This window comes from Gadus morhua, chromosome 4, assembly GCF_902167405.1.
Source record: "Gadus morhua chromosome 4, gadMor3.0, whole genome shotgun sequence".
Classification (NCBI taxonomy): Eukaryota; Metazoa; Chordata; class Actinopteri; order Gadiformes; family Gadidae; genus Gadus; species Gadus morhua.
The window spans coordinates 21852600-21874633 of record NC_044051.1 but is presented as its reverse complement, the minus strand read 5'-3'; the positions used below and the strand labels follow the sequence as shown (position 1 = coordinate 21874633).

The 22034-nt window shown below is 43.0% G+C and overlaps 1 protein-coding gene and 1 long non-coding RNA gene across 5 annotated transcripts in view; one reads left to right on the top strand and one right to left on the bottom strand.

Moving 5' to 3' along the window:
* The window catches only part of LOC115541996 (uncharacterized), a 15809-nt gene extending 12971 nt beyond the window's left edge, over positions 1-2838 (bottom strand). For 2 of the 3 annotated variants that reach the window (XR_003976441.1, XR_003976442.1), the window contains exon 1: positions 1938-2068. This is a non-coding gene — a long non-coding RNA (uncharacterized LOC115541996). Of the gene's footprint in view, positions 1-1937; positions 2069-2552 lie in introns of those variants that run through there. The other variant, XR_003976443.1, reaches the window with a different exon arrangement.
* Positions 1860-9889, top strand: tbx3a (T-box transcription factor 3a). 2 transcript variants are annotated; one of them, XM_030353994.1, is made up of 7 exons: positions 1860-2954; positions 3960-4227; positions 4685-4831; positions 5864-5940; positions 6307-6458; positions 6868-7541; positions 8480-9889. In XM_030353994.1, exons 1-7 carry the CDS (start codon positions 2563-2565, stop codon positions 8936-8938), a joined length of 2169 nt encoding a protein of 722 aa, XP_030209854.1. In that variant the 5' UTR covers positions 1860-2562; the 3' UTR covers positions 8939-9889. The 2 variants fall into 2 exon arrangements, with proteins under 2 accessions (XP_030209854.1, XP_030209853.1); XM_030353993.1 differs by having other exon boundaries at positions 1863-2954; positions 3960-4242.
* The last annotated feature ends 12145 nt before the right edge of the window (positions 9890-22034 follow it).

Below are 22034 nucleotides of genomic sequence, written 5' to 3'. Positions count from 1 at the left end.
ATCAGGAAGTGAACGACGAGCAAAACCCATTTTTTGGGAATACCCTAAATGGGGTTAAGGAGTTTGAGACCTCGCGCCCTTTGCGTCCCGATGCAGAGCTATTGAGACAGTCATTTGGATGAGAATTGATGGTCAATGTTTGTCCAAGGTGGCTGACCAGGGGAAAAGCTCTCTGGCGTTTACTTGCGAATTAATCGTTAAATAGGTTTTCGAGGCTCAATAGCCCAGTTCTGTCAGGGCTGTAGGCCACATCTGAATAGGGGCGCGAGCTTATGGTTAATAACAATACTGCGTTCTAATGGGCGATTTGGTAGCAATAATATGTAGACAAAATGCTATTTTCCAAAACGAATCAAATAATATTGCAAGGTGATAACACAGACGAAATTATTAATGATAGAGAAAATGAACTAATTGTCTTAAGACTAGACTGTAGGCCTACTAGTAAGAACAATATTCGTAGCGTAATAATAAGACCAACGATGCTTGAAAGGGGAACCTTGGAAATAACTGAACAACACTCAGAAGCGATCGGGCCCATCCCGTGACCTGCCACGTCGCTTCGGACAATTAGGCTAGCCGCATCCACAGAAGCTCCAATATTGGGAATGGGATGACCACACACTCAAATCAATGTGATAAAACATTTTTCAGCGATGCACACTTATTTGTCCATTATGGTCCCAGCCTCATTCCGTTATAACATGAACAAACAGTTGAAAGTAAGTAGCCTATTCATTGTCAGTAGGCCTACTTATTAGATGTAGCAGCCCATTTTGCACAAGGCACAGGCCTAGCAACACAGACTGTGTCGACACACAGCACCAACACAGTGCACCAACACATTAAAAACAGACCATTCATCAACTCCAATTTCAAAATATATCCAGATAAAAGAGCAATAATTCAAATCAATATCATCCCTACTATTCAGGAAACCATACTAAATGGGCATACATATCTACAGTTTGATACAGTATGATAGAACAGGAGAGGCCTACATTAAGTCCATGCGCATCGTTCTCAAGAACACCAGAACGGAGCAGAAATCATGGAGAATGGTTGGATTGGAGAGTATATTCAAACATTTAGTTCTTATGGATAATGTTAATGCTCCATAATCTTTTCATCGAACGTCTCGTCAATTTCGATACATTCAAAATAAAATTATAGCCTTCTCATGAAAACGGAACTTCGGGACTGTGACGGCCGCAAAAGACGATGCGAGGATTTTGTGGATAAACTGTAATTGACATTAAGAGTAAACAGGTTAACTCCTATTAATTCATTGAGGCTTAGTTTAAATTGTTTTATTAGCCTTGTCTGAGGTTAAATAAAATGCCGAAACGCAGTACTTCTGTACAGCTGCAATCTATGAAAGAAGTAATAGAGCCCGGGCGCTCTGCAGCGGAGGTCGGCTCCTATCGGGAACAAAGACCGGGCTCCGGGCTCGGGGCTCGGGGCTCCGGGCTCCGGGCTCCGGGCTCCTGGCTCCGGGCTCCGGGCTCTGCGCTCCGCGCTCCGGGCTCAGGGCTCCGTGCTCCGAGCGCCGGGCACCGAGCTCCGAGCTCCGCGCTCCGAGCTCCGGACACTGGGCACACTGTTCCGGCGCGTTCCCTTGTTGCTTGGTCCCGCACAAACCAACCGAGGGACCGATAGCGCAACTTCTAATGATGTTGACATATTCACACAACATCGAGTGAGGTGGTGGTCTTTCACGGTCGCCTCTGAGTTTTCCAAACACCCTTTATAAGTCTGAAGTCTGTCCCCTCCACCCGACTTGTTAAAGCCACGCCTACTCAGCGACACAATTGGTCCGAAAGCGTCAAAGAGCCAATCACCGGAGTGCCCCTCATCTCGTAACACACAACACATCCATCCAGTATGAAACCTTTGGGCACAGAAGCTCTAGGAGAATCTTAGTGCTGGGACCTTACCACCTCTCCTGCCGCCGACGGACTCCTTTCACTGCGAACGTCCTCACGGAAATGTGTGTGTGCGTGAAAGAGAGAGGAATAAAGTGTGTGCGCGTGTGTGATGGTGCATGTCTGGAACAAGTAAAGGCAGAGGAATTATCTGGCGCTATCGAAATATTTCAACACATCGCGTTCGCTTGAGGACTGAGAGCAATAAGAAGGGGAACGCATTTTAACAGGATCGCGATCCTGTGACCAGCAGCGAGGAGAAGCTGCACTCAATTAAGAGACTCGCCGTCGTCTCATTCAAACGATGTCCGCGCGACAAATCACAGATTTTTGCCGAATTCCGCACTCTGCGACCGCGTCGAAGACCGACGGGAAGCGATTTACTTTTTAGAACCACACTTTCGCGTTGAACTCGCTCAGAAAACGGCACTTTTGACGCAACTTGTGGACAATAAGCGGAGGTTCCTGCAGTATTTACTGTGGATTTATTTGTAGATTGCCTTCCAATATAGGCTTCTTCTTGGTTTTGTCTGCTTTACTTCTGGTTCTTCATGATCCAAGCTATAACTTTATACTAGGCTTGGTCAGTGTTTACTCTAAATCCAATCCACAAAAAAGATTCGGTACCTGAACTTGGATGAGCTTCCTGATGAGAGACCCGGTCATACCAGGAACAAGTATGGCTTATCATCCGTTCATACCGCACCGGGGTCCGGACTTTGCCATGAGTGCAATGCTGGGTCACCAGCCGCCCTTTTTCCCGGCCCTGGCGCTCCCTCACAACGGATCCCTCTCTCTGCCGGGCGGCCTGGGGAAGCCGATCATGGACCAGCTGATGGGCGCCGCGGAGACGGGCCTGCACTTCTCCTCGCTTGGGCACCAGGCGGCTGCGGCCCACCTCCGGCCTCTGAAGACTCTGGAGCCAGAGGAAGAGGTGGAGGACGACCCCAAAGTGCACCTAGAAGCTAAAGAACTCTGGGAACTCTTTCACAAGCGAGGCACTGAAATGGTGATCACTAAATCTGGAAGGTAAACACAATCGGTTCTTTAGTAGGCCTACTTAGTATTTTTAGGAAGTGTTCCATATCCGAGGCAAATATTGCGATATTCTTACGACAGCATTTAGTTTGGTCATTGATTTATTAACGATATGAAATGTGATAGCTAACCATAAATCCTCTTTAGCCATATCCCTATTATAAAGATTTCTTTCGATAGGTTATGTGCACATTATTTGATTAAACCTTGCATTCAATTTGTCCTTCATCTGACTAATAAATAACGCTGCAAAAACTGGAGACTAAATAAGTAAAGGCACACTCCAAGGGCAAAATAGTAAATACTTTGCAACTTTATAAATAGCGACGTATTTAAGTGCATATTAATGCAATTACGTTAATGTGAATAAATCTCAATAAGGCAGATATTTTAGGTAATTCGTAGTGCATGTTGAACAAGGCATAAGACGTGCTTTATGCGTGTTAATGATATAGGCCTATATATATATATATATATATATATATATATATATATATATATATATATATATATATATATATATATATAGGCTATATAGAAATTGGCAGAACACCAAATATCATATATACATGTACATGTCTTGCCTAATTACTTATTGTGGATTCCAGTAGGCCTAGTTATGCCTGGTTTACATGGTCAAATTGTAAACCAGGCATCCGACCGTGATGGTTCATGCGAGATTTGTGTGTATATATATATACAAATATTTCTAAACATAAAAAGAGATTACCATAATCAATTATATAATAAATAGCGGTATTAATTTGGGTTATCGGTGTGTGTGTGTGTGTGTGTGTGTGTGTGTGTGTGTGTGTGTGTGTGTGTGTGTGTGTGTGTGTGTGTGTGTGTGTGTGTGCGTGTGTGTGTGTGTGTGCGTGTGCGTGTGGAGTCCCATAAAGATGGCGGCTCGTATGTGTGCAGGGCCTTTGAAATCATCAAACATGAAGTCACTGTCGATCCAAACTGTTTTCTAAAAATGTTTGCTTATTTTCACAGGCGAATGTTCCCCCCGTTTAAAGTGAGATGCACTGGGCTGGACAAAAAGGCCAAATACATTCTCTTAATGGACATTGTTGCAGCCGACGACTGCAGGTATAAATTTCACAACTCTCGCTGGATGGTGGCGGGCAAAGCCGACCCCGAGATGCCCAAGAGGATGTACATTCACCCGGACAGCCCCGCCACGGGCGAGCAGTGGATGTCAAAAGTCGTCAATTTTCACAAACTCAAATTGACCAATAACATCTCCGACAAGCACGGATTTGTAAGTTCTACTAATGTATGTCTATTTTTCTTACTACTACATTTTGCATGCCATTGTTATTGTTGTTATTGTGTATGTAGCCTATTGCAATTATATATAGCCTAAATATTTGAAGTGTAAATTGCTAATATGTAGCCTATGTTTCATTGTTGTCACCTTTAGATAGCTTGAATATACATTTTATTGAATCGTATAATGCTACGTGGTGTATTGAAAATAAACGAAATGTAACGTTAATTATTACCATTTTATTACAATACTGATAACAATAAATTACTCATCATACCGTAATTATGTTTTATGGATTACATTTTGATTGCAAGAGGAAGAAATTATGTAATGTTTAACCAAATGATTGATGTAATTCGACTTGTAACTAAATCATAACCACAACAATTCAACAGAATAATATCATTGTGTGATATTCTTTTAAAGAAGGTGATATTTTCTCTTGCAGACCATACTAAACTCCATGCACAAATACCAGCCCCGCTTTCACATCGTGAGGGCCAACGATATTCTTAAACTACCCTACAGTACTTTCAGGACTTATGTTTTTCCTGAAACGGATTTCATTGCGGTGACTGCATATCAGAACGACAAGGTAAAGACTAATCTGACTAAGCCTATACACTCTGCGATAGAGCCAATGTGGACCTGCATGATTACAGGCCAATGTTCTGCACGTCTCTCATGCACTCAAACGTTTTGTAGTCATAAAATATGAAGACCATATTTGTTTAAGCGTGTTAAAGTAGACATTGTGAGCACGGATAGCAAAGTGGTTTATACTATATGCATTGGAGTGTGTGTGTGTGTGGGTGGGGGGGGGGGGGGGGGGGGGGGGGGGGGGGGGAATACACAATTCTCAAGAATGCACGTTATATAGGTTTTCTTCGTTTTATTTAATCACATGGAAAGGATTTGGCAGCGGCCCAGGCCAACATTGAGTGTGTGTGTGGGTGGTTGGGGGCATATGTGTGCTATAAGGATAATGGACGTCACCTTTCGCGTGGTGTTATGTGCAACATTTAGGTCTTTGGTGTCAAGCAAAAATTCCGTTAATGTTTTGCAACCTCATACGTTTCAGAAATGTTTGTGAGAGAGAGAGAGAGAGAGAGAGAGAGAGAGAGAGAGAGAGAGAGAGAGAGAGAGAGAGAGAGAGAGAGAGAGAGAGAGAGAGAGAGAGAGAGAGAGAGAGAGAGAGGGGGGGGGGATGGGGGGGGCGGGCTATAGAGGAAGAGTGTGGAAGTAACATTCTGTCCGGGTTTACACCCTCACCATAATCGTCCAAAAGGATGAAAAATCCCACAGAAATGCGCGAGAGGGGTTATCACCCCAGGGCTCCGGTATATATACTGTGTGTGTGTGTGTGTGTGTGTGTGTGTGTGTGTGTGTGTGTGTGTGTGTGTGTGTGTGTGTGTGTGTGTGTGTGTGTGTGTGTGTGTGTGTGCGTGCGTGCGTGCGTGCGTGCGTGCGTGCGCATGGTGGGGAGGGGGGGGGGGGGGTGGAATGTATTCTAATTATTTACAACGCCATAACAAAACAAGTGTAGCCGACATGTGTTTATGCAGTGTATATACCAACAATATATGCCACGAAAATGTTTAGTAATCAGTCTGTTTTTTCTCCACAGATAACCCAATTGAAAATTGACCATAATCCGTTTGCAAAAGGCTTCCGTGATACTGGAAACGGAAGACGGGAAAAGAGGTAGGCCTTTCCGAGATAAATACTAATTTGAACGGCAGACCTTATGGAAGCGATTTGTGGTTAGTTATTATTATTATTAGTTATTAGTTTCTCACGTTCACATTTCATAAGAATTAGGAACGATATTCATACGATTGTGTAGGGTTATAATATAAGTTATGATGTAATAATGTTATAGCCTATATAAGTAGGAATCTTAACCTATAGCTACAATAAAAAAAATATCTATAAGAATGAATATTTAAATGATTTACATGTTTTTATTTCATCATTATTTTTTTTTAAATGAGATCACTTCATTAATCGCACTTGGGTCGACCTCATCGAACGACACAACAAACGGCTCACCAAGTTCTGTCTCCTCAGGAAACAGCTCGCGCTCCAGTCCATGCGCTCCTACGAGGAGCAGCAGAAGAAGGAGAACGGAGCATCGGACGATTCATCTGGAGAGCAGGCCCCGTTCAAGAGCTTCCCTCAGGCCGCCTCCCCGGCTGTTTCAACCGTACCGCACCTCAAAGGTAGGGAGGAGCTCCTCGAATGAACGATCCTTATTCTTACTGTGTATTATTTAGGCTATTATTTATGGGTCTGGGATAACTTTAAAAAAATATATTTTTTCAATGTTAGAATTGTATGTTTGGTTATTTTACTGTGTATTTTGTTATTCTTGTGGTTATTATAAAGGTTCATCATAGTTTGAACTTATACTTCAAATGTTGCTCTACAAATAAATTGCAACCTACTGTAGGCTAACTTCCAATCTTTGAAAAAAAAGAATTATAATTATTTGCGTTTCATTTAGTAACAACATAAATAGTTCATGAAGACCAAGAAAATCTATTCCCTGTTATCAGCCTCATGAGGCTCAGCCCTGGGTCCTTGGTGCCCGTCCTCACGATGCTCTGTCTTCCTCTTCCCTGACCACAGACTTCTGTGAGAGCGATGAGGACAGCGATGATGAGGACAAGGACGGCCACATGAAGGACCTCCCCGACTCCAGCAAAATCTCCACCACCACGGAGGAGGGGCGGGACCCCGAGGCGCAGCTCGCCGGGGGCCATGCCTTCTGCAGCAGCGACTCCACCAGTAGCCGGTCCCGCGGCGACTCCAACACCACCTCGACCACCTCAAGGACGGAGAAGAGCCACGCCGACTCCAGGCACAGCCCCGTCACTGCCATCTCCAGCACCACCCGCTCCGGAGAAGACCTCAAGAGCCCGGGCAGGGACCCGGGGAGCCTGAAGGCGGAGGAGTGCAGCCGGTCCGTGGGGGGCGGCGGCAAGGACGGCTACATGCCCCTCAGCATGCACTCGGACCCCCCGCACCTCGGACACGGCCACCTGCATAACTTTGGGTTCCCAACGGGGCTGGGCGGTCAGCAGTTCTTCAACCACCCCTTCCTGCTGCACCCGGGCCAGTTCAACATGGGAGGGGCCTTCTCCAACATGGCCGCTGCGGGCATGGGCCCTCTGCTGGCGGCGGTTTCGTCGGGCGGGGTCAGCACCATGGATACGGCCAGCATGGCGGCGGCGTCGGCCCAGGGCCTGGGTGGAGGGCACGGCCTGCCGTTCCATCTGCAGCAACATGTCCTGGCATCGCAGGTAGAACCAGTTTCCGATATCTCCCCGGCAACCAGTTATATTACGCATCACAACCAAGCGGCAACAGGCGTCTATGCTAATGCACCACTGGGAATTCATGTTGTACTTCACGATTTCATGTTGAAGGCAGATCGGCGCATTGTTGCCATCCATCGCTTTGTGTGCTGTGATTTGGCTTATGTTCTATGAAAATGTAACGTGTGTGTCTGATGTGTGTGTTTTTGTGTGTGTGTGTGTGTGTGTGTGTGTGTGTGTGTGTGTGTGTGTGTGTGTGTGTGTGTGTGTGTGTGTGTGTGTGTGTGTGTGTGTGTGTGTGTGTGTGTGTGTGTGTGTGTGTACTTGTACTTGTGTGTACGTGTGTGTTTGAAAACTTTGGCAAGCCTAGTATTAAATGGAGATGTTTTGCTTAATATTTGCCATCGAATCATATGAAACCGGCTGCTACTTTGTTAAATGATGATTATCTGCTCATTTTATCAATTTGTTGAAGACAAAACAGATTCTCCCCATGAAATCATTCAAAAATCAGATCCAAATAATCTGTATTAAGTGCACAGCAGCACATGATGCTGTGATGTGCTGTTATAATGATGCTGGTATTATTATTTTACATCTTGCCAGTAAATGTTTAGTCAATTGTTCATTTAATTTACAATGAAGCTATGATAGCAACCTGTTACAAAAAACAAACAAGTATCTGTGTTAGTGGAAATTGGTACTTTGAATGTGATCGCTTATTGTAACAATTCCACAAACGCGCCTCACGAGTCTGAATTAATTAGGCGGCCCAACTACGTGACCTCAAATAGAAGCTGCCTGGCCTGGGCCACCTTCCTATTTTTGCGCCGTAAAAGGGGCGCCTCTTACGTGATCCGGACATTATTAACCGAAGACCGCGGAGCGCACACTAAAGTGTTTTCTCTGTCTTCTCCCTCCAGGGTCTGGCCATGTCTCCGTTCGGAGGTCTGTTCCCCTACCCCTACACCTACATGGCGGCGGCCGCGGCCGCCTCTTCCGCCGCCGCCGCCGCCGCCTCCTCTTCGGTGCATCGACACCCCTTCCTGAACGCGGTGCGGCCGCGACTCAGGTACAACCCGTACTCCCTACCCATGAACATGTCGGACAACACACTGCTCACCACCGCGATGCCATCATCGATGGTCAGCATCGGAGCAGAGCTGTTGAAAGGAGAAGGCATAGCCCCGAGTCCCGTTTCTGGCTCTCAGGATTCTACGTCGGAGATGAACAGTCGCTCGTCAACTCTTTCGTCCGGCTCCGTTTCCATGTCCCCAAAAACGTGCACGGAGAAGGAGTGCGCCAACGACTTACAGAGCATCCAGCGCCTGGTCAGCGGCCTGGACTCGAATCAGGACCGGCCGAGGAGCGTGTCCCCGTAATACTTTTACACGCTTCTGGTTCCTTCTTTTCCCCCGTCATTGTTGTTGGATTTGATTTTTTGACCTTTTTGGAAAAATATGTTGAAGGTTATAGAAATATTATAAATACAAAGTCTAAGATCAGTATTGGTTTAAGACAGAAAAAAATCGAAAAAAATGAATATTGAAAAAAAAAGATTTTGAAATGCACTTTGGTTAATAGGCCTAGGCCTACATATCGGATATATGTATATTTCTACTTTTGTTAAATTAAAACAACACTTCCTTATTTTTTTCTGTCATTTGAATACCATACAAGTATTGAAACTGAATAGTTGGCATGGATGTGAGGCACAGATAAGGGAGGTGTTGCTGCTGTGTAATGTCCGACTTTTTGTTGTGTGCAGTTGCTAAGTCAACTAAATGTGTGTTTAATTAATATGCACTCAGAATTTATTTGACCTATCATAACTCACTTCAATTGACCTTATAAAAGGCTGCTGTATTTCGTTATGACCCTATGAATTGATCGATCAGCCTGGCGTATCACTAGGCTACAGGTCAGAGGTGGCATGCCGTGAAGCCCTCGCCTCTTCACATTCTCTTTTAACGAGGCTGTCAAATGAAATTTCGACGAGAAATTAATGAAACAATGTAGTCCACCCATTTTCCTGTGGTTAAAATGTTAAGTTAAAATTTGGTATACTTTCAATGGTAGGCCTATTCATTTCAATCCACCCGTGAATGAGATCGATAGTGGCACCTCGGACCTGGTTGGGCCATCATGCAAAACCACTGCGCCGGAAGAGATAGGCCAATAGCATGCGGACATATTCAGTTATTAGTCAGTGGGCTAAAACAAAGAAAGGTAGTATTGATTATTACGTGTAAATAGTGATATATAAAATATTTATGTAATTATTTCATATTGTTATTGCGTGTACATACAACGAAGTAGTTTGTTTTTAGAGATTTCGTTCTAATTTATTGTCGATATACCTGTGTAAATATAGTTTGTGGGCTATTATCCTTTCTTTTCTCCCCCCCCCCCCCCCCCCCCCCCCCCACACACACACACACACACACACACACACACACACACACGCGCGCGCGCGCACACACACACACACACACACACACACACACACACACACACACACCACACACACACACACACACACACACACACACACACACACACACACACACACACACACCCCAATGACCACGGAGATAGTGGTTCACACTCATGTGCCATCGTGTCCCTCCGCCGGGCCTGTACGGCTCTGTTGTCCCGTGTGTGTGACGTGCTGCTGTCCTAACAAATGAACTCAACAACACTACGCCAATGGCTTGAAACGTGTTTGATTTGACGAGAGATAGTGTGTCGTCTAAACGTGTGAGATTAATGGTGACTATTTTCGTTATAAACCTAGGCCTACTAGAATCGCAGCCTGGTCGTAAAGTAGGCTATCTAATCGAATTATGAAGGTTGGCTGCTCTGTTTTCCTTTAAGTTGTCCGTTCTGTTGTATTGGATTTCTGTCGACATCAACATCGTGTTCTTGAAAGTTTCAATAAAATATTGAAATACAGTCCCCAAAAGTGTCCGTTAAACTCCCTTTTAAAATCTTTTTGGTGCAATATGATGCAGTAGCCTAAGGCACCTATACCTTATAGCCTACGCCTTGTAGGCTTCTGCAGGCCGAGACAATGGACCAAGTGCATTTCCTAAAACGATTTGGAGACAGGTCGCGCAGGCTCTCAGTATGCATAAGCCTATTATATTGATTATGTAGTTAACCTGCGCAAACACACTTTGCGTTCAGCGCGGACCTTTCGGCCTCAAGGTGTCAGATTCAGATGACACGGGGGCGACAAGGTGGCTATCGGAGCCTGAAGTTCTTATTTTCACACAGGGTCACCGAAAACTAAAATAAAGATAGGCTGTTTATGGTAGACAACTTGAACCCTTAAGAACGTAAACCGTTTTGATTGCTCCACTCTGAGCGCCTCTACTCCTGCCTTTATCGACCTTATATCTTTATTTGTATATTGTATGGTTAATGTGTAACGGTGGAGGCGCTAGGAAATAGGTGTAAACATGACACGTACTGTCTCAATTGCCCTGTCTTATTGCTCACCTGGCGCCTCGGGAAGCCCTATCTTATTCCACTTTATTGCACGGAAGGCGGCGGAACGTCTGCGATGCCCGCGACCACGAGGGCTTCTGTCAGGACGGGCCCCCTACCGGCCGGCCGGGGGATGACCCGGTACCGAGGACACGCGGTAGTAGGTAACCGGTGAAGGGAGTTTATTGACCTGCACATAACAAATACAAATATGAATAAAAGATCAAATAAAGTACAGCGTGCATAATACATATGCAGGTCTCATTCCCCATTAAACATGGATCTGCCTATTCCTGAATGAGCGGCGCTCATGTAGGCCTAATAATTAATTTTTAACGTATTAACCACTGATAGCAAGTCTTGTCTTCAACGACAATCACAAAGGTCTGCCACGTACATTCTGAAAGTATTTCCCTGACAACACTACCTTTTCAACTATTTGTTAATCTGAAGTTGGCCTTCTGCAAAATTTTATTTGATAATAATTCTCCTAAAGCCTTTGCCTTCCTTTGTGAAACACTGAGATTGAGAGATGCCTTGCTCTGTCAATTGTAGGGCTAAAATGATAATAATAATAATAATAATAATAATAATAATAATAATAATAATAATAATAATAATAATAAATCATATAAATAACAAATTAAATGTTGAACCCTTTGTTTGGTTAAGCATAGTTTTTTAAGTCGCAAAAAATATTTTAGCTTTGAGTTGAGAAAAATATTTAATATTGATTCGACGGTTCAGTTTCCTTGTTTCTTACAACTTGGCGATGTGTCCATGGCGCCATCTAGAGGTTAGAGTTTTATACTTTTTAGTAATTTTGAATGTTTTTCCCTTTTTCACGTCACGTGACCATACAGTAGGCTATATGCTTAATAGATCCACCAGGCTACTAAATCACATCAGTGCGCTTTATGCAATCGTTTAGGCCGAATCATAATTCGATTGCACATTTTTATTTGAATAAAGGGCGGACAGAAAGAGGGGATACAATAACGTCTAAAATAAATTCATGAAAACAGAACTTGGCAATAGGTCACTGCAACACAGTTAAAGTCTGTTTGTGTCATAAACTTCATATAACACCTTAAACCAAAATTCATAAATAATGTCATGAGATCAAAATTCAAAAACAAAATAAATTAAATGAATTTTGAGAAATGTAGACCTATTTGTCGTGGGGATCGAATTGCAGGCGTTTACTACTTTATTTGCACAGCTTTCATTATTTTTATTATTATATTTGATATTTAGGATAATATTATAGACTGTATACATGATATTATCCTATATATAATATCATGTAGGCCATATCATGAAAATCAAGTTGAGGTAGGCCAAACAATAATGAACTAAAGTTTTTCAATTAAATCAGTTTAAGTAGGCTAGGCTTAGTTGGCTATAAGTAATGTGATGAATGGGGTAGATTTAGATTATTGTAACATAATTGCTAGTATCCAAGTTATAGTTGGATATGTGTTTACTTCTTTTTACAGGGTTTAAACATGATTGGAGAAAACATTGATTACATTTGAAAAGACACAAACCGTATAGTAGATGTCTACATCGATAGGCATTGCAATCTCTTAAAGAGAAGGCAGAAATAAACTAAAGACCTTTATACAACAACAACACAATTGTTGTAGTTGGATGCCCTTATCCGAAACATACTAACACACTACAAGCAAATAACATAAAAATCAGCAGTATAGAAATAGAGGAGAAGCTGTTCGAGTCTGCATGGTGTTGTGCGATGGTTTATGGGGGAGAATGTCCCCGCATCCATGTTCGTAACTCTTAAGTGGCATGCATGTTCTGACTTAAGGGCCTTTTCTTAGTCCGAGTGAACACTGGTTATTAAGTTGACTCAATTGGTCGGAGCCCAAGATAACCTTTCCAGAGGACGGGCATCATGGTAACAGTTTCACCCCAAACCACCACGACCACGGTCATATATACACGGTAAAAAAAAAAAAAAGGTAAAATAGTTTTTTTTTTTTTTTTTTTTTTTGGGTCATGGGCCCCCCCTCTGCCTTGGGCCCCCCCACAACTGTCCCCTTTGTCCCCGCAGTCCGACGGCATGAGTCATGCCAGATGGATATTTTCATTTGGATGCCAAATTGAAAAGCTATGAAATTGCTGCTCGGTGATTCATACCAACACACCTAGACACAGTGCCTGTGTCACAAACAATGCACAACTCGTCCGTTGCACACGTGGTTTGTTCTGGGATGGGTTGACCCGTGCCCACACACACACACACACACACACACACACACACACACACACACACGCACACACACACACACACACACACACACACACACACACACACACACACACACACGCACGCACGCACGCACACACACACACACACACACACACACACACACACACACACACACACACACACACACACACACACACACACACACACACAGACACACACACTCACTCACTCACTCACTCACTCACACTCACACTCACACTTCACTAACACACGGACTTACACACCTGCGTTATTGTTGTAGAGTTACCTCACTTGCTAATTTGCGAGAAACCTGGAAACAGTAGCTGTTATATGGTCAGGAGGAGGTACCGGGCCCAGGCACGGAGAGCTTAAAAACACCCGAATAAATTACACGCAATTATGTTGGTATGTTTGTAATTAGACGTGCGTGCTGCAATGGGAAGAGGTTGAATTATGCAGACAATGAAACACGTGGAATATACATTGGGACGCGCAGGCATCACCGCATCACAGCACTAGAACATGGGCGTTTCAGCAAAACGAAGGGAACATAATTAACATAAACTGAAGAGCTGAATAGATTACTAAGAAATAGTTTTTTGTGTGTCGTGTAAGTTATTGCTGAAAAAATTAACTATTCTATCTCGTCCATGTAGCCTCAATGCTTCTCTAACGACTAGCCCCCACATAAATAAGGACACAAACCCTTTTTTCATACTGGGGACACGGAAACCTGAAAGCGCCTTAACAACCCAAAACGTTTATATATAAACGGTAGCAGTGCACTCTAGTGGCACACACGAATAATACAACAAACATAATGCAATTATAGGACTATGAATTACAACGGCAGGAATCATCTCTGTCCCCATCAGTACATTTAAAACACATCATAATAATGTTGAAGTAGGCTAGTGTAACGTGTTTTATGTAGTTTAACAATCGAAGGTGGCAAACACCCCTAATTTATTTAGAATTATTATCATCTGTGGGCTTACTGGAAGACAAGGGAACCTGTCGACCTGCTTGACTTTATTTGGACTGTGTCTTCTTTGTAAAGTCAATACCGACAACCCCGTCCCCTCTCATGTTGGCGCCAGGACAAGGTGCACGCATGTCTGTCCCAACGGGCTTCAGTTACAATGACCATGTGAACACAAATCATTTAGTAAATCAAGTATTAACAAAACAATTGAATGATTTAATTTGAATTCAATTAAAATGTCAAGGAGCAAAGAGTCGTTAAGAGAAAGAAAGGTATATATGAAGGAAGGGAGAAAAAGGGAAACACTGTAGAGGCCATTTTAAATCTATATTTTCTAATGCAGATATTTACTCAATAAAAATAGATCTGAACTGGAAAGTTTTTCATCCATGAGTAAATCCATCCATATCCTTCTCCATAAATTGTTCTGTTCTGTTCCTCTTTTGTGGATTACAAAAGTCCACACATCCCTAAATATGGTGACCCTGATAAGTCACTTCTTATGTTCTCTTTGTCTCTGACTTAATAACCCTAACCCTATTATAATCTTCTTCTTCTTCCTTTTCTTCTTCTGTCTCGTCTACGTCTCCGTCATCTTCTTCTTCTTCTTCTTCTTTCTCTTTAAAATAAATGTAAACATTGTGTTATTACAAAGTACATATGATAATATGACTTTGACAAACAAAACACAGTTGTTCAGTTATTAAAAAGTTTGTACCACATTCCTACAAGATACCAATTCATATTAGAAAGTAATTACTGTCCTCTAGAGGTCAGTGCTGTAAGGCATATGGTACATTTTTACATGGATACTATATAGATTCATAATTTTTTTTTTATATAAATACATAATCTATTGTAGGCTAGGAACATCTTCATCGACATAAAAACATTATGCATATTTTTTTTTATAAAACATATCCAATAAGCATGACATTTATATTTTTATGAAATCGAACAAATTTTCTTGCTGTGACAGTGCAAAGAGCATAAACCAAGACCCCACCCTGCCTGGAGGGCATCATGGAGTCTAGGGGGGTGTATCCGAATACAAAATAATTTGTGCAGTGACTACTTGACCGTTAATGTATTACGTTTTACAGCTATGCGTAGTACGCTTCCGAACGCTTCCGAACACCACCGAAACGCCACCGGATGTTTGGAGATTACGTATTTCCCCTCTGTGCGCCGGCAAAATTAAAGTCACCTGCGATAATTTACCGATCTTTTTATTATTTTTATCACCGCGGCGTTTTTCTTCTTCAGTAACCACTGCCAGTCTCCTGCTGAATTGTGGGATAGCTATAGTGACCTACTGTTGTATAGGCCTACGGTGGCGGCATTCAGAAACCTTTTGCCTGCTACACAGTGCGTAGGCCTACTGAGCATTCAAATGACTTACAAAACTATATAGCAGTCAAGTATGAGTATTCGGATGCAGCCTAGGTCTCTGGATCTGGACACAACCCCACCCTGCCTAGGACATCATGGAATCTAGGTCCCTTGATCTGGACACAACCCCACCCTGATAGAGGGGGGGGTCCCCAGGTCCTATGAACTCCAATAGTATCTGTCTGCGTCCTGCAAGACGGAGGCGTAACTTGTAGTAGGAGGCGTGACTTGTAGTAGGAGGCGTAACTTGTACTAGGAGGCGTAACTTGTTCTTTTCTAAATCGCGGTCCACGCGAGATCTTTCTCTTTTCGCGGTAAACAAAAAGCGTTGTAAATCACGGTTCACACAAGATCTTCATTGAAGTCGGGTCTTAAACATGAACATATCTGTTGTAACTCTGCCTTTGTAACTATGCCTTTGTATTCTATCAGGCCATGAGCCTGGAAGAGCCAGACCCCAAGGTCAGTTTTCTTTGTTATCATCAAATAAGGTTTCTAGTCCAAAAGATTCTGAAAATGCAAACAAGTTTGTGTTGTCTGTTTCAGGCTTTGAGCAGGTTTTGCGCCTGGGCACGCCAATCCGGGGCAGAAAGTCATTATAGAATGACTATCAGAAAGCCCAGTTCAAATGTATTACTTATTAGTTGTGGTTAGCCTACTAATCCCCCGTCTATAGCCAGGAAGGCTTGCAGACACACCCTCAACATATTCCCAAACATACCTTTTGGATATTTGAGGCTTTGTCTATCTAATTATTTGACTTTAAGATGAAAGCTGCTTTCTAAGGTGCTAGCTATGCTTACATTACTTTACGACCTGCCACATTTGAGATGCACACGTTTGAGATGCACACTGAACAGTCACTTAATACTCAGGCTATAGATGTTGCTTGCTTCTTTCTGCCCCGAGTTTGCACAGTGCAACAGTGATGACGTAGGCCTACCTGAGAAATCCATGTATTGAAGACCGGCGAATATATATAAAATTAAGGCTTGTAATGTGAACGCTATAATATGAAGGCTTTCTCATAACTATCCTCCTGTTAGTGGCATTGTTCTTGTCTTGTTTCTATCAGTAATATTTAGTTTAATTCATTGTTTTCTATCTCATGCAGGACCTTGAAAACATGCAGCAAGTGATCAATCAATATGTATTCAATAAAATTATTTGAATTATTAAACTGCTGTCTTTAATTCTTTAATTCATCATCACAAAGACCCCCTCATACCATCACATCACCCCTGTCCTCCAGCAGCTCCACTGGCTCCCCGTAACCCACCGCATTAACTACAAACTCCTAGTGTTTACATTCATGGCCATCCACAACCTCGCCCCTCCCTACCTCTCTGATCTCCTGCACATTAACATCCCCACCCGTTCCCTTCGATCCTCCTCCTCCTCCATCCACCTCTCTGTGCCCCCTGCCCGCCTCAGCACTATGGGGGGCAGAGCCTTCAGTCGCTCTGCTCCCCAGCTCTGGAACTCTCTACCACCCGACCTCCGAAACTGTGACTCTCTCCCCATTTTCATAGCACAACTAAAAACCCACCTGTTTCGGACTGCCTACTCTCTCTAATCTCCATGCTTCCTGCCATTCTGCCCTATGTATTTTAACTTATTATGTTGTCCTTTCTATGTCTATTTTATCACGTTTTTTGTATATTTCATTGTGTGTTTTATTGTGTGTGATGTACAGTGTCCTTGAGTGACCTGAAAGGCGCTTTTATAAATAAAATGCATTATTATTATTATTATTATTATAATTATTTATCTGCGGTCTTTTTGTTAAAGGTATAAAGGGATAAAGTAGGCTAAACTTAAGCAGGTTCCCCACGTTTAACTGCTATATGCATTAGGCCTATATGTCATTGTAAAATTGTAATAGGCCTCTTTTCTTAAATGCATGACTCAGGGATGTCAGTTTCACGTAAGGCTATGATTAATCTAATCAAGAGCATATCAAGATTAAGCTAATCAAGAGCATATTTTTAAATGAGCGGTTCGGGTGCATTCGTTTTATATAAGGCCTAATATTTGAGGTCCGAGTTGCGGTCATTTATGTACCCGCGCACCACTGCTACATACAGATCACTTCCGCGATTTAGCAAAGTAGGCTACTAGACACGCCTCCGACTACAAGTTACGCCTCCGACTACATGTTACGCCTCCTAGTGCAAGTTACGCCTCCTCCGACTACAAGTTACGCCTCCTACTACAAGTTAGGCCTACGCCTCCGTCTTGCAGGACGCAGACAGACCCAACTCATGTTCCCCGCGTCCTATGTTCCCCGGGTCCTATCCCCGGGTCCTATTTTCCCTGTTTTCCCAAAAAGGGTCCTATGTTCCCCTGTAGCCATACATACCGGGGAGCATAGGACACTTTTTATGACACCTATGTTCCCCCGCAATCTATCAATCTTAAAAATATTTAAACTTTGACGGGACATTCGCGTGATGACGGCCAATCGGCGTTCAACAGCGTGGCCACTGAGTGACATGTGTAACGTAACAGCCAATCAGCGTTCAACCGGCCAACTCAGTGCAGTGCACTCCGGGATGAACTGCAGCATGGAGGATAAAGTGATTGTTGCCGTTTGCGACTCCCGGAGCTCTTTATATAATTAAGCAATAGATCACGCCAGGCTGTGGTATGTGCTCATTATACCACTGTTAAGGGGCGTTGTCCGGCCCCGACGCGCAGCGGAGTGCCGGCGACCCCCTGTGATCGATTGTGATCTATTGCTTTTATACAACGGTTACTATTATGGCGAAACGAAAGTCATAGACACACTACATTTAAAAAGAAACCAAGAAAGTCAAAATAGCCCTCCTGGCTGCCGCTATGCATCGACGGTCGCTATGCAACACACTTTAGCGTCCCTCCGAGAGAAGGCTCCGATAGAGCGGTTCGCCGGCAATTTATCCTATGGAGCAGTTCACTCGCCGTGTGCCTAAGCTTTCGTTAGTCTCTCCATCGCCTTGCTCACTCCCGGAGTAACAACATTTACACGCTCTCCATCATCCAACATATGTTTTACTTTGTAACTGTTTCTACTTCCAGGCGCGGAGTGATATGCAAACTTTCACAAAATGATCGGGGCGTCATAGCAGTTATGTATACGCTCATTATACAACAGTTGGGAACCAATCAGATCGCTGGATTTAGGTCCCCCGTTGTATAATAGGGTTAGTAATAATAATAGCACGGCCAAAAGCTATATGCGCCTCCGGATGGCCGTAGCGCGGGGAGCTCTCGTAGGGATTGGGCTTCTCGGGGTTTGTTTAGCGGCGTATGAATAGACTGCGTCAGGTTCTCCGACGTCTCTCCCCCTTCCACAAAAGGTAAAGAGATGCAATAGTTATCTCGGCCGGAATTTGGCAGTAATGGTGGAAAAAGTAACAGACCAGGGAACATAGAACCCTTTTTTTGAAAAAGGGTCCTATTTTCCCCGGTCACATACATATCGAGGAACATAGGACCCTTTCTGGAAAAAGCGGGGAACATAGGACCCTTTTTTTAAAAAAGGGTCCTATGTTCCCCAGTCTCATACAAAGAGGGGAACATAGGACCCGGGGAACATAGGACCCGGGGAAAATATATAGGACCCGGGGAACATAGGATCCGGGGAACATATAGACACGCTCCCATAGAGGGCATCATGGAGTCTTGGTCTCTGGATCTGGACTCAACCCAACCACCATCATAAAGATGATACTGTGATAACAAATTACAATGTGTTTTCACAGAGGCCCTATGTGAGTTTGGTCAGAGTGTGGAGTCCGGCACTCTGTGTCATCAAATAGTGCAGTCATTTCTAGAGCATCTCCAGGGAGGTCTATTTCTACCTCTAAGATACATTTTTTTAAGGTTTTATCCTATTTATTGAAGAGTGAGTAAAACAGGAAGGTATGGGAGAGAGAAGGGAGGACATACAGCCAAGGACCGCGGGCAGGAAGCGGGCAGCTCTACCCAGTGAACCACAGAGCGCGCCCCCATTTCTACCTCTTTGAGCCAAACTCTCCCATCCATAGAACCCGCCCTGCAGCCCACAGACTAAAACTCTTCCATGTTCGTCTGTTTAAGGTTAGATTCGCTAGTTGGCAAAGAGAGAGCACGGACCAGAACTAAAGCTAGAAAGACGCGGACTCATATTTATAGCACTAATATGCACGTATTTGGATGCACAATAACCAAACCTCTTTCCTTACACACATATACATTTGTGTTATTATGTATACATTTTGTGAATTGGTCCGCATATGTTTTTAAACATTGACACAAAGAATCATTGTGGATATTTTTTTTATAAATGAACAAAATATATTTTTTAGAGGTTCTACTTTAACCTGACCACATATGGACATTGTGGCAGGCTCCATTGCATGCACAGACAAAAAAAAACCTTGTTTTGATGTAAATGTGGTCTTTACATTACATACAACATTTCACTCAAGTCTCACTTCAAAACAACAGTCGGCAGAGCCTCATGTACGGGGATGTGGTCTGGTCTCTGTTCTGCAGGGAGAGCGAGGCTGACCATCCCCTGCCAAATGGCCGCTTCATCACTGACACTTCATATACAACCAATGGGCTGGCAGAATAGAGACTCACCACAAACACAGAACCGTGCACCAGTGGCATCTGCACGCACATTCCTCCAATCTGTCCCTGCGTGTCTGAGTGCATGTATTCCTATTAAAGATTGAAGTTTGGGGTTCATTTATACAAAAACATGGTTTCTGATGTAATCTTCCAGATACTACTGCCTTACGTTGTCCGGGGTTTTGGAGGTGTATGCAGTGCAACCATAATGCAGTTTTTCCCATGACCATATTGTTTAAATAGATAACCGATTGGGGAGGTTGTCCCATTACCCCTAACTGTTCCTGGATATACCTCAACCCCGTTCTACACATCCTTGGGACATGATGAATTCAACAGAGAACAGAGGAATCCAAGTTAAAGTAAAAGCAGGCTGGAGAATCATGTGAGAGACCTCACATCATTGCAAGACAAAAGAAGTTTAGGCGATTCATAAATTTGACAATTCAGCCAGCAAAGAACGCGCATTTAGAAGTAGAAGTATTGGTATTACGTTGAATCTAACCACAATGGTAAATCCACAAATAGGCCAAGGCAGTGCCAGTAAGATGTTCATGCTCTATTATTGTTCAGTCCCCAATCTACAATTGACCTTATAACACCCATTCAGTGCATTCGAAACAATCCTGATTCCCTGGCTCCAGCTGAGCGCCATCAGCCTCTTGGCATAGAGAGAGCAGAGCAATGGCAACATTGGGATCCTATCAGAGGCCAAACTTTAAAGGCATTGCTTAATCCAAGATGGCTGAATGACTAAATGTGCTTGCTGTCTGTAAATCGCATATTCAATAAATATCAAACGCAAAGCAGTCAAGCTAAGAGAAGATCATAAAATAATTTGAGATTTAACTGTACAAAAAATAGCAACCAACCTCACGTTTCGTACTCCAATACATACTTTGTATGATTGTTAAAATGCCACCAATTGATGTCAGCCTCAGGGTGAACATGGGAGCAATGGGAACACTTTTTTTTATTCACTATTAATATTCTAGTAAACTACAAAGCCGGCCAGGCTGATCATTTCCGCCCATTCTATAGGACAACAGTTGATCAAATCCACCTGTCAAGTCCTTCAACCCAGTTGGACGCGCCCGGTTGTGGAGTTGTGGAGTGACTGTCTGATTAAACATTGCTCATCATAATCATATTTCATTTTTTTCTGCCTAGCAGGGCAAGATAAAAAATGCAAGTCAAGAACAAGATAAAAACTTGAGACCTTGTCAATTGGAGATTTAAATTATCTTGTTACTATTGAACAATTTTTAGCTTCAAATACAATTTAAATCCTTTCTCAACTCCTGTTCATTGTCTTACTTTCTGTGGTAATGTTGGAGTTCAAGATGTCTGCCATGTCTCAAGATGACTATGATGACCAGAACGTGATTAATGCATTTATTGTATATATTATTTGATTATTATTTAAATAGTTGCTTTTACGTTAATTTGAACGATGTCTACAGGAATACAGAATTTATGTAAATCCACTAATTGTATCTCTTCAATATCCTCCAAACTTAAAACTACTAGGATGATTATTTAGTAAACCATACAATTAGGAGGTGGGTTTCCACTTGGGATAGCAAAAATATGTTTTAAATGTCAACGTAATGTGTTTGTGCCATGGTACTGGATGTTTTATCATTTCCTTGCCTCTGTGAAATGTATCAAGGATAACATTTTTAGATTCAAATATATTCTGTTTCCACAACCTTTGGAGATGATACAATATCATTTAAAATTAACGAAGAAC